The sequence below is a fragment of the Callorhinus ursinus genome, unplaced genomic scaffold, assembly GCF_003265705.2.
Source record: "Callorhinus ursinus isolate GAN/ISIS: 27379988/994484 unplaced genomic scaffold, GSC_fseal_2.0 scaffold52, whole genome shotgun sequence".
Lineage (NCBI taxonomy): Eukaryota > Metazoa > Chordata > Mammalia > Carnivora > Otariidae > Callorhinus > Callorhinus ursinus.
Window position 1 is genome coordinate 9,016,730 of NW_027397114.1, and position 12,885 is coordinate 9,029,614.

At 53.1% G+C, this 12,885-nt stretch overlaps 1 protein-coding gene across 1 annotated transcript; it reads right to left on the reverse strand.

Moving 5' to 3' along the window:
* Window positions 1-2,874: 2,874 nt before the first annotated feature.
* Window positions 2,875-6,888, reverse strand: GJD3 (gap junction protein delta 3). Its single transcript, XM_025859315.2, has 2 exons — window positions 6,785-6,888; window positions 2,875-5,927 (listed from the first exon to the last, which is right to left on the reverse strand). The coding sequence occupies exon 2, from the start codon at window positions 5,921-5,923 to the stop codon at window positions 5,087-5,089; it is 837 nt and encodes a 278-aa protein (XP_025715100.2). The 5' UTR covers window positions 5,924-5,927; window positions 6,785-6,888; the 3' UTR covers window positions 2,875-5,086.
* Between the last annotated feature and the right edge of the window lie 5,997 nt (window positions 6,889-12,885).

Consider the following 12,885-nt stretch of genomic DNA (forward strand, 5'->3'; position numbering starts at 1 on the left):
TCAAAGACCAATTCTCTCCACTCTCCACACTACACATCAAGGCCCAGAGAGGGCAGTGCCCTTGCCCAGGGGCACACAGCAAATTCATTGCAGATGGGGGCCCAGTACTCAGGGTTCCCACCTCTCAGCCAGAGGTCTTTCCTGGAACCCTGATGCCCCCAAAGAAGCGTCAAGCACTGAGGTGTGAGGGCTCCAGGGAGATGGCAGTGAAGGCTGTGTCTGGGGTGGGTTCTCAGGGCGCCTGGGCGGGAAGAGATTTCCCAGGCAGGAAGAGCTCCTTCCGCAGGGGCCTGCCTGCCATTTCTATTTCAGCCACCAGGTGGCGGCAGCTCCTCACTTATCTCGCCGTCTGGGCGGCCAGAGTGTGCGCGGGGACAGAGGTTCTCGTCCTCCAGCAATTTTTTTCTAACATTTTCTTTATGTATCTGACAGAAATTTGACATAACACACCTACCCACGTGCTTTACAAAAATCACTCTTCTATCACACTGTGGCGTAGCTGTAGCTGAAGGGAAAGGTCTATGAATTTCAGTGTGTTAAGGCAGATAGGATATCGTCCTAATATATTGGCATTTAAAAGAAGTAAGGTTGGAAGCCATTCTCTACAAGAAGCCCGGGAAACTTAAGGAATATGGGTGAATGTTGAAATAAAAGCTGACAATGTATAATAAAACCATGTCCCCCCCCCCAAAAATCCACAAACACCTAATATTTTACATGTAGAACAGAATCAGGTTGTTTTTTTTTAAGATTTTTTTTTAAATTTATTCATTCGAGACACAGAGATACAGAGAGAGAGAACATGAGCAGGGGGGAGAAGCAGAGGGAGGGGGAGAAGCAGAGGGAGGGAGAGAAGCAGGCTCCCCGCTAAGCAGGGAACATGATGCAGGGCTTGCTCGATCCCAGGACCCTGGCTGGTATCATGACCTGAGCCGAAGGCAGACGCTTAACCATCTGAGCCACCCAGGCGCCCCCCCCCCCGGCTTTTTTAAAGTAAGCTCTGCAACCATCTTGGAGCTCGAACTCACCACCCCAAGATCAAGAGTCACATGCTCCTCCGACTGAGCCACGGGCGCCCCCACGCGTGATAATTCTGTATTGCAAGAGGGCATCTTGGCATTTCTAGCTTCTACCTACCAAACGCCAAGAGAGTCGCCCTCATTGTGGCAACTAGAGCAGTCGCCCCGAATTTACAGAGTGCCCCCTCACCCCAGGGTAGTACCCTTGACCCTGGGGCTTGAGGTTGCCCTCTGAGGCTCACAGTTCATTGTTGATGAGCAGTTTCTTAACCACAGCACAATTGACATTTTGGGCCCAGGGATTCTTTGTTGGGGTTGGGGGGGGGCTGTCCTGTGCATTGTAGGGTGTTTAGCAGCATCCCTGGTCTCTGCCCACTGGATGCTAGTTGCACCTTCCCCCCAGCTATGACAACCTAATATGTCTGCAGGCATTGCCAAGTGTCCCTGGAGGGCAGAACTGCCCAGTTGAGAACCCCGCTGTGGAGTCTGATCACTGAGGTTTGACATGTGTTTTGCACAGGGTCCGGTCCCCTCCTCCATAGGAGAAACTGACCCAAGGACGGTGACTGGGGTACAAGCTGGGGAAGGCAGTGACTAAGTCTTGGGTCTATGGGAGCACAGGGCATTTAACCAGGCCTGGGGCAAGTTTCAGAAGGCTTCCTGGAAGAGGTGCCCCCTCCCAGCTGAAGGTCTAAGGGAAAGAGTTAGCCAGATGTGATAAACAGAGGTGATAAATAGCTTCATGTGATCAGAAACTGTCACCAGCTCTGTGCTTTAACCATTTTGGTTGGAATGCTGGAAGAAGTAAGTTGGAGAGGCTGGGATAGGCTCAGGCCAGGGCTGGTTCAGGAGCTGGACTTGACCCTGAGGGCAATGGGAGTGAAGGATTTCAAGCCAGCCAGTGAGCTGTTCAGAATGGAATTGTAGGGAGCAGAGCAGAAGCTGTGGGAGCACTCCAGGCCACCGGGGACAGGGCTGACCCTGGGCAGCCCCCAAAGGGTGAGAGCGGATTAGGGGAGGAAATGCTTAGGTGGCAAAATGGGAGGACCAGGTGATTGACAGGACATGGGAGGCAGGCAGAAGAGAGGCTTTGGCAGTAGAGGGTGGGGGTGGCCTGGATGGATGGAGACAGCAGCACGGAGATGGGAAACTAAGGCAGTTGGGGTTGCATTTGAGGTGCTGGTGACCCTCCCTCCTATCCCTTACTCCACTCCAGCCACACGGGCCTCCTTACTGGCCTCAAACAACCCTCAACGTATTCCTGCCTCAGGGCCTTTGCACTTGTCATTCCCATCACCCAGAATGCTCTTCCTGGAGCCAGCTTCACAGCTAGCTCTTTGCTACTCTCTGTTCCAGTGTCACTCCCCACCGATAGTAACTGTCTTGCCTTACTTTGAGCGATACCTGGCAGTATATTCTATTGCCTGCTTTCCCACCAGAATGTAAGCTTTATGAAGGCAGGTTTTATTCACCACTGGAGCCCAACATCTGGATCTGCTCTGTTCAATACAGCAGTCACTAGCCACATGTGGTGACTGAGTCTTAAAAATGTGGCTGGTTCTGGGCGCTGGGTGGCTCAGTAGGTTGAGCATCTGCCTTTGGCTCAGGTCATGATCCCAGGGTTCTGGGATCGAGTCCCATGGCGGGCTCCCTGCTTAGTGGGGAGCCTGCTTCTCCCTCTCCTCCTTGCGCATGCTCTCTGTCACTCTCTCTATCTCAATATCTCAAATAGATAAACAAAATCATTAAAAAAATGTGGCTGATCCAAATTGAGATGTGCTCTAAGCATAAAATACACACCAGATTTTTTTAATATATATTTTTCAAGGTTTTGTTTATTTATTTGACAAGAGAGACACAACGAGAGAGGGAACACAAGCAGGGGAAGCGGAAGAGGGAGAAGCAGTCTTCCCGCAGAACAGGGAAGGCGCCCCAACACACACCAGATTTCAAATACTTAGTACAAAGACAAAATAAGTATCTCCTTAATACTTTTTTTTTTAATATCGATGATGTGTTGAAATAACATTTTGGATACAATGGGTTAAAGAAAATGTTATTAAAATTAATTTCATCTGTTTCCTTTTACTTTTTTTTTTTTAAGATCTTTATTTATTTATTTGACACAGGGAGAGAGACAGCGAGAGAGGGAACACAAGCAGGGGGAGTGGGAGACGGAGAAGCAGGCTTCCCGCCCGAGCAGGGAGCCCGATGCGGGGCTCAATCCCAGGACCCTGGGATCATGACCTGAGCTGAAGGCAGATGCCCAACGACTGAGCCACCCAGGCATCCCTGTTTCCTTTTATTTTTTAATGTGGTTACTGGAAAATTTAAAATTACACATGTGGCTCACATCCTATTTCTATTGAACAGCGCTGGTCTTGAACATTGCCTGGCATATAGTATGTGCTCAACAAATATTCCTTGAATGAATACATCTGGAAAACAGCTGGATATCCACTTCTGAGTTTGTTGGAGGCCCAGGCTTTGCACACATAGCTGACCATCATCAGAGAAATGTTGCACACCACGAGTGTGGATAAGCCCTTATCCACCTCCTCTGCGCCAGTGTGGAGGGGCGAGCAATGCCATCCAGCAGGCAAGCTATGCCTGGGGAGGCATGGGTGCCACGGGGTGTCTAGTTCCGCCTTGGGGGTGGGTGCTGTGAGGGACGGCATCTATTTCTTCCCAAATGAGACCAAAAGGTAGGTAGGTATTAGCTAGGGTGGGGAGAGGGTGCTGCAGAGAGGCAGGCTCCTCCAGGCCAAGAAACAGCATGTTCAAACATCTGGAAGGAGATGGGGCACTGTGCCTGGCAGGAAAAGAAAACTCAGTATGGTTTGGAGCACAGAAACCGTAGGAAGCCCAGGCCATGGGGCTGGGGCAGGACTGGACAGGGCGGGACTTCAGAAGCCTCATTCGGGTGCTGGACTTACCCCGATGACAGGGAGCCCCAGAGGGCATAAGCAGGAGGACTAGGAGAAAATCAGGCAGGGTGGGTGGTGGTGGCCTGCTCAGCAGGGTTGGATAGAGCCCAGGGCAGCGTCAGATGGTGGCCCCTGGATGTCACTTAGGTCCTGGGTGATCTTCAGGAGAGCAGCCCCACTGGGGTGGCAAGGGAAGAAGACAGATAGGGGCGGAGAAGGGGCAGAAAGGGGACAAGAGGAAGCCACGTAGGTTGCTCTTTGCTTGCCCCCAGGAGGGAAGATGGCTGCAAGGAAATGCAGGGCCGGGGGCACGTTTTGGGGCAGATTTCTTTCAAGGATGGAAGGAACTTGGCCGTATGTGTGGACTTGGGGAACAGCCGCAGGGTGAGGGAGCGAAGCTAGGACAGAGTCCTGCCTTCTGACCCTACTGCCCACCCCCACTCTACTTCCAACAAAAGGGACCGCTTGGCCACCCTGCCCAGGCCACACAGTCGAGGGTGTGGATGGTGCCCACAAGCCCTTCCACACGGAGTCCTGCCCAGGGTGAAGGGGCACCTCTCTCCTCCCTGTGTGGGCTCCATTAAGCGGGGAGAGCTTCCTACAATACCCCTGCAGGTAAGGGGGGAGCCATTGCGCCTGTTGCTGGCACCTTATCAGATCTCTCTCTCTCTCTCTCTCTCCCCCATGCAGTCACCCAGGGCATACAGATGCATGCACATACAGAACCCACACAGGGCATACGCATGCACATACAGCGAGCCCACATAGGATGCACCTGCGCGTACACACATGCACACACACAGCTCACACTATACATACGTGTACATGTGTGCACACACATAGGGAGCCCGCACCCGGGCCACACCTCAGTCTGAACGAGGAGAGGCCCGCGCGCGGGAAGCTGGTATCGCGATGACTTTTTTCTGAGCACCACCCGAACCTCCACGTTCCTCTCCGCTAGGCCCTCCTGTGCCCTTTCTCTCAGTCCCGGGCCTCCTTCCCCGCCACCTGGATCGGGGAGGGCATCCGGACCCGCCTCCGTTCATCCCCCGGCCCCTCACCAGCTCAACCGAGAGCACCCGGGAAGCGCTCGGGCAGGCTCGTGGGGCCAGTTCTCGCGGAAGCACCCTCCGCCCGCCTCTAGATGGCCAGGTCCTGGCGGACGGTGGCCAGGGACGCCTTGCTGCGGCCGCTGCCGCCCTCGCTGTCGCCGGCGGGGGCCGCGTGCGCGTAGGCGGGCGGGCCGCAGGGGTCCGGGCGCGGGGGCCGCGAGGGCGGGACCGGGGGCGGCGGGCGCAGCTGCCCCGCCTCCTCGCGCGCGCGGTGGCGGCGGCCGTCGCGCTCGGCCCCCTGGCGACAGCGCCTGGCGCGCGGGCGGCCCTTCCAGAGCAGGTGGCCCAGCTCGGCCACGCTGAGCAGCGCCGAGAGCAGCCCCACGGCGAAGTAGAAGAGCACGAAGACGGTCTTCTCGGTGGGCCGGCTCACGAAGCAGTCCACGGTGTGCGGGCACGGCGGGCCGGCGCACGCGAAGTGCGGGGCCACGCGGAAGCCGTAGAGCAGCGCCTGGCCCGCCAGGAAGGCCAGCTCGGCCAGCAGGCGCAGCGCCACGCTCAGCAGGTAGCAGCGCCGGCGCGGGGGCGGCCCGGGCCCGGCGTCCGCGCCGCCCGCCTCCTTGCCGGCCCGGTGCACCGAGTAGATGACGAAGAGCACGGGGGGCGCCGAGAGCAGCAGGATGTGGAAGAGCCAGAAGCGGTAGTGCGAGACGGGGAAGGCGCGGTCGTAGCAGGTCTGGCGGCAGCCCGGCTGCAGCGTGTTGCACACGAACTCCTCCTGCTCGTCCTCGAACACGGCGCCGCCCACCGTGGCCAGCACCAGGATGCGGAAGATCAGCATGACCACCAGCCACAGGCGGCCCACGAGCGGCGACTGCAGCTGCACGGCGTCCAGCAGCGAGCCCAGGAACGCCCACTCGCCCATGGCGCTGCGGACGCGGGGGCGTCAGAGGCCGGCCCCATCAGCGTCCCCCCCACTCCCCCTCCCCCCGCCCCAGCCCATGGGATGAGGTCAGCTGGCCCTCCTCTAACTTTGGGGCGAGGCAGGGGCTCAGTGAGGCCTGGGTTTAGCTGGGATTTTGTGGGAACTCGGGAGTCGGGGGTGAGGTGGGGGTCAGGAGGGGTTAGGAGATTCTCCACTGTGGGTGCCCTTCTCCTTGGGACCGACAGGTGCGGGGGAGGAGCCCCACCGTCGTGCTCTAGCTCTAGACCCCCATGGGCCTGCTTGGTTGGACCGCTGGCTCCTCCAGAGTCCAGATCTGTAAGGAGTGACCTTGGACATCAGGAGGGGCAGCCGCCCACCGCATTGTAGAAGCAGAAACCCAGGGGTGCTCTTATGTGCTCCAGGATGCTTTCCATGGGCAACCATGGTGCCTCCAACCCAGGACTCCAGACCCAACTTGGTACCCCTGGGAGAGCTGGGAGCCAGTAGACCCAGAGGGACCTCACCTCCTTTCTCTGCCCACCATTTCTCTTGCCCTTCTTATTGCAGTGAACTCCTCTCAGAATTGGGGGTGGACACAAAAGTAGTCCCACTTCCTTAACTCTATCCTTTGTTCCAGGTGTCCGCTGCCGTCCCACCGCAGAGTGGTGGGAATACGGGCCCAGCCCTCTCCCATCTCCTCCCTGGTGTCCCTCAGCTTCCAGGCTCCCACATCTCCTGAGAACCTCCCCCAACACACACACACACACACACACACACACACACACACACACACACTCACATGGGTCCCACGGGTCCCACAGCCCCCTGGCGCCCCCCAGACCCTCACCTGACCCCACTCACCCTGGAGCTGGAGCTGAGGTGTTAGAGCCGAGGGAGGGATCCTGGGAGATGGCTGGGACTTGTTCCTCCTAGACCCTCTTTCACGTTCCCTTTTGGATTTGGCCAGGACAGATGACAGGACAGAATCGCTGAGAGGGGCTTGCTCTCCCCCTTCTCTTAAAGGGACAGGGTGGCCCTGTTGGCTGGCTCCACCCTTGGGAACAGACACAGGGCCATGCCCCTTGCTGGGCTTTGCCAGCCCTCCCTTTCTCCCTAACCCACTCCTACCCCCATCCCACTGCGGTGTCTCCTTTTGGGAATGGGGGAGGGGGTTAACCAGAACCAACCCTTTTTGAGGGGGGAGGTTATGGAAGCCCATGGAACAGATTCCCTCAAACTGGAAGGCCTAGATCCACTATCAACTGACTGCCGCCTTTGAGGCTGGAGAGAGGTTTGGGGCTGAGTTGGGGGCAGCAGCTCTGTCACTAATGGCCTTGGACAAGTCACTGAGCAATTCTGGGCCAGTCTCCTGGCTTGTCAACTGAGGATGCTGAGCCATCTGACCTCCAAGTTTCCTTCCAGCTCTATGTCTTAAAGCGAAGATCCCAGTCATATTACGGAGAACAAAGAAAACCTGTGCCCAGAAAAAAAAATCCCATATGGAAACCATTAAGGCATCAAGAGTGGTCAGCATTGGTGGTTAAATAAAAGCTTTTTCTTTCTTTCTGCTTTTCTATAATTTCCAGATTTATTATAATAAGCATGTTATTTTATAATGGGAAAAATAGACTTCTAGGAGGCTCTGAATCACATCCTATGACTCTAGGTGGCAGGAGAAGCTGTCCCTTAGGGGAAGAGTTAGGATGACTCATGATGACCTGAGTGGCCAGGGAGGGGACGCCCTCAGGTTGAGACATTTTGTTCATCCCCTGTAGGCCTTTCTAGGAATCCACCCAACACACACACCATTCCCCTCCACCTGTGCACCTGCTCTCTACCAGGCCTGGCGCTGAGCCTGTCACACAAATTAGCACATTTAATCCTCTTGATGACCCTGGCAGGAGGGAAGATGAGACTCGGAGGGTCTCAGCCACTTGCCTACAGTCACACAGCATGTAAATAGCTGGTCCCTGTCTCATGCCTGGCTTGACTGGCTGGGAGCCCACGCACTTGAGCCCATCATGGAACTGCTCTCCCTCTAGCCTGCTTGGGTTTCCCAGGGCCTGACAATTCCCAGGGCTTTTGTTGGGTCTGGTGGGCCAGACACTGGAAGTGGACCATGCCTGCCCGGCTCTGAGTGGGGAGGCCAAGACTCTCCTCCTCCACGACATTTCCTCTTCCCTTCAGCCAGGGGGCCTGTATAATTTTCCATGTGTTGACAGGGACCCCCTGACCTGATTTCAGGAAGGGGTGGGAAACGAGCCCTTCACCCATACTGGCTCAGGGGCCCAGCCCAGCCTGGAAAAACCCTAGGTTAATGATGGATGTGCCGGGGAACCCTGCCCACCGTCATGCAGAGTTCCCTTGGGAGTGGGCCTGGGTGGGGAGACACTGCCTTGGACAAAGTCCAAAGGAAAGCATGTGCTGGGGCCCCACATTCCAAAAACAGGATATGGGGTGAGGGCATGGCTGACTTTCCCAAACCTGACCTCTGCCTGCTCCTGGCAAAGTTGCTCCCTGACCCCCGAACCCCAGCCCCAGCTATGGGGGCTCAGGGACACACCTCATCTCCCCTGACTGTCCAGGATTGGTCCCTGCCCTGTCCTCACGGCCCCTGCTGGGTCAGGCCACCGGCCTAGCTTGGAAAAACCCCATCAGACTGCCTGTCGGGAGTGGAAAATGGCAGAGGTGGTGGGCTCGGGTGGGGCAGGAGCATGGTCTCGCTGTGCTGTCCCCAGCCCCTGATGCCACAGGGCCAGACACAGGAGACTGTACAATCTCTGGGAGCTAACCTCCTTCCCAGATAGCGCTGTCCAGCCTGAGAGGAGGTGTCACTGATGCTGCCCAGGGCTGGTGACACATGGCCCCATTCTTGGCCATACTTAAGATCTGGAGCTGGGCTGAAAGGCGCATCCTACACAGGGTCACGGTCAATCTCTGCCCCAGACACTTCACCCTAGCCGGTGGGACTGTGGAGCCAATTCCCATTCTGTCACACATACGCCGCTGCTGCATGGTTGTACCCAGTAAGTGACATCATCAAGACACGATTGTATTTTCTCTTCCCTGTGCCCCTCTAACAATTTTTAGTCTTTATAGAAATGTTGCCTTTTAGTGAGGCCTTCCCTAGCAGCCCTCACTGGAATTAACCCCCTACTTCCCGTCCCCTTTCTCAGCTTTGTTTCCTTTGCACTGATCACTACATAACATACTCGGTATTTTTTTATTTTGATTTTTTATCCTGTGTGGCACCCGTCTCCTCCATTAGCATGTCAGCTCCATGAGGGCAGGGCCTCTGGTGCTCTGTTCACTGCCCTGGGTCACCACCTACAACAGTTCCTGGCACCTGGTCTATGCTCAGAAAATATTTGTCAGGTGGATGAATGAAGTGGGGTGGGAGGGCTGCAGAGGGTGCGGATCATCTGTGCCCCAAGACCATGAGAACGCTGGTGGGTCGCCTGCCTCAGTTGCTCGCTCTGATCTCGTCTAAAGCTTGTGATCACTTAAGTGGCCGATTTGGTCCGAGATCAGTAATCAGAATGTCTAGCCCTGGGTAGAAATGAAAACCCCAAAACGGGTTAATGGTACAATTCCTCCCTCACCTTTCTTCCCCCTCAGCCTGGGTGGGAACGGTGCAGGCCTCCGAGGGTGGGTGCGTTGGTTTCCGGTTACCCTGCCGCACCTCTCTACCACCCCCCCACCCCTTCTGCTGCATAGTGTCTGACCCTTCAAACCCTTTCCGGGCCTGAAAATCCTCCGGACAGGCGACCTTCTGTTCACAAGTGGTCCCCGCTCCTCTCTTCTCCCCCGGCCTTCAGTCTGCGGCTCCGAATACACCCCTCCGGCTCTGCCCCCTCACCCACGGGGACCCGCTAACCCGCTACCTCCTCCCTTGGCTCTATAATTATTTAAGATTAGGTTCGGCTGTAACAGCAAAACAGAAAGAACAGTGGCTTAAACAAGAGAGAAGCTTGTTTCCCTCTCATTTGAAAGGAGGAGGCCGGTGGGCTGTTCAGCGGTGGCGGGGCAGCTCTGTGCTCCAAAGTCCTTAGGGGTGCAGGCTTCTCCCCACCCCTCCCTGGGTGTGGCCCACGTTCTCCGCGATCCTGTCCGCCGCACTCCAGGGAGCGCATGGATGAAGGGATGAAGGCGGGAGAAATTAAGTGCAGGGATGTCTCTCAGAAAGTCCCGGAAGCTGCCACGTGACCGACTGCTCACATATCATTGGCCAGGATGACCTTCCGCAAGGAAGGCTGGGAAATGTAGTCTTTTTTAAAAAAAAACACACCCCAGGTGGCCTTGCACGCAAGAAAGGGGAATTTCACCCTCACGGTCACAGATCTGCTTCTGTTATTAGCCCTCTCCGCTGAGGTGGGGATTCAGAGAAACTCGGTTCCCTCAAGTCTGCCCCCGCCAGCTAAATAGTTCTATTCAGGTTCTCAGCGGTTTGGATGATGCCCACCCACGTAGGTGGTGATCTTTACTCAGTCTACTGATTCAAATGCTAATTTCTTCTGGAGACGACACCCCAGGAGACATCCCTAAGAGACACCCCTATTTGGACATCCCTTAATGAAGTCAAGTTGATACATACAATTAACCTTCACAAGTTCCTCAGATTTGCAATGGTGCTGCACCTGAGTGAAAGACACCTGAGACTCATTCCTGGAGTGGTTCAAGTTCAGCGTCATATCAGAACTGGAACCCACATATTACTTTTATAATCTGGAAAAATTATGGTTCTTTTCATTTGGAAGGTAGACATGTAACATTTACTATTTTTGTAAACTATAGGAAGATGCAAAAAAGAAAAAAAAAATCACCCAAATCTCATTCTCCAAAGAAAAGCAGATGACATTTTGCAGCAACTTACAGTTGGCCTTTCAGTTTTTTTTTTTTAAGATTTTGTTTATTTATTTGACAGACACAGCCTCTTTTGGAGAGGCTTTTTTTTTATTATTATTCTGATGTTGCTTTTATTTTTAAAATCTGGTTAAGAATATATATATATATTTTTAAAGATTTTATTTATTTTGAGAGAGAGAGAGAATGAGAGAGAGCACATGAGAGGGGGGAGGGTCAGAGGAAGAAGCAGTCTTCCTGCCGAGCAGGGAGCCTGATGCGGGACTCGATTCAGGGACTCCAGGATCACGACCTGAGCTGAAGGCAGTCGCTCAACCAACTGAGCCACCCAGGCGCCCAAGAATATATTTTTAACATTTTTACATTGAGAACATTATAAGTGTCTGACAGTTCAGCCTGAGCTGGGCGGTTTTTAAGGCTCTAGCTTCGTGGTGCTCTTGAGCGTTGAAGCACCTTTGTTTCTGCCTGGACTCATGGCCTGCAGGGCCGGGTCCCCCAGGTCAAGGGTAGCTGGAGCCAGCTCACTTTAGTTTCTCTTTTTTTTTTTTAAGATTTTATTCATTTATTCATGAGAGACAGAGAGAAGAGAGAGAGGCAGAGGGAGAAGCAGGCTCCCAAGGAGCAGGGAACTCGATGCGGGACTCGATCCCAGGACCCTGGGATCATGACCCGAGCCGAAGGCAGACGCTCAACCATCTGACCCACCCAGGCACCCTCACTTTAGTTTCTGACGGACCACACAAGACCATGCAGCTTAGGTTTAACAACAAACTAATTTAAACAAACTAATTTAAATAAACATTCTAGGAGTTTTGAAGACCCTAATCGCCTTTCCACTCCCTCAGCACTGTATCTGTAGTTCAGCAAGATCCTTAATGGATTTGTAAGTACAAGTTTGAAAATTCCTGGTTTACATTTGAGCCTCACAGTCTAAAAGTTAACTTTTTAAAATTTATTATTTTTAGAGATTTTATTTATTTGAGAGTGAGCAAGGTAGAGAGCACAAGCAGGGGGAGGAGCAGAGGGAGAGGGAGAAGCAGACTCCCCACTGAGCAGAGAGCCTGATGCCAGGCTAGATCCCAGGACCCAGGCATCATGACCTGAGCTGAAGGCAGACGCTTAACAGACTGAGCCACCCAGGCGCCCCTAAAAGTTAGCTTTTTATTGCAGTATTTAGACACAATAAACTGCACCATTTTATAATATAATTCAATGAGTTTTGATACATTATACAGGATAATTTTTGTATCTTTTTCTCCCTGCTACCCAACAGGACTTTACTGTTGTTAAATGTTCTGGGAAAATATGACTTTTAATGGCTCTGTAATACATGGTAAGGGTCTACCAGTTTAACCAGTTCTTCCACTGTAGGACACTTATTCTGTTCCCAGTTTTTCACCAGTGTGAATAATGCTACAATGAATGCTTTTGGACACAAACTTTTTGTTTTTTGGACTTCAGAATAATTTTCCAAAAGTGGAATTACTGAAGAAAGAGACACTGGGCAGGTCAGAACAGATATCCATCATTCTAGGAGCCAAAGTAAATTAAAAAATTTTTGTCTTTGGGTTTTAGGAAAAAATGGCCAGAAATCACTTAAAAAAATTCCCTTTCAGGAGGAACAGTGGGCTGCAATGTGTTTTAAAAGAAAAGCCTGAGTATGCTTATTGTATTATCAATGGATGTGTTTTGAATTCCTTATTTTCTCGATAACTATTCTTTTGTAACTCTAATTGGTGTAATACGTATTTATCTAAGCAATGTTTCATGTGTAGGAAATAACTATTCTATAAAGGGTCTAAATGTACGTAACCGGGTTTATTAGCACTAGAATTTTTATCTTCTAGAATGTTAATTGGTTTAAGGAATGAAGTCAAGAGATGTATTCATTTGGAGTCTTAGTTAGCAAGTGCTTTACTGATCAGGAGCAAACTTCTATTTTTTTTTTTAAAGATTTTATTTATTTGACAGAGAGAGACACAGCGAGAGAGAGAGCACAAGCAGGGGGAGTGGGAGAGGGAGAAGCAGGCTTCCCGCCGAGCAGGGAGCCCGATGTGGGGCTCGATCCCAGGACCCTGGGATCATGACCTGAGCGGAAG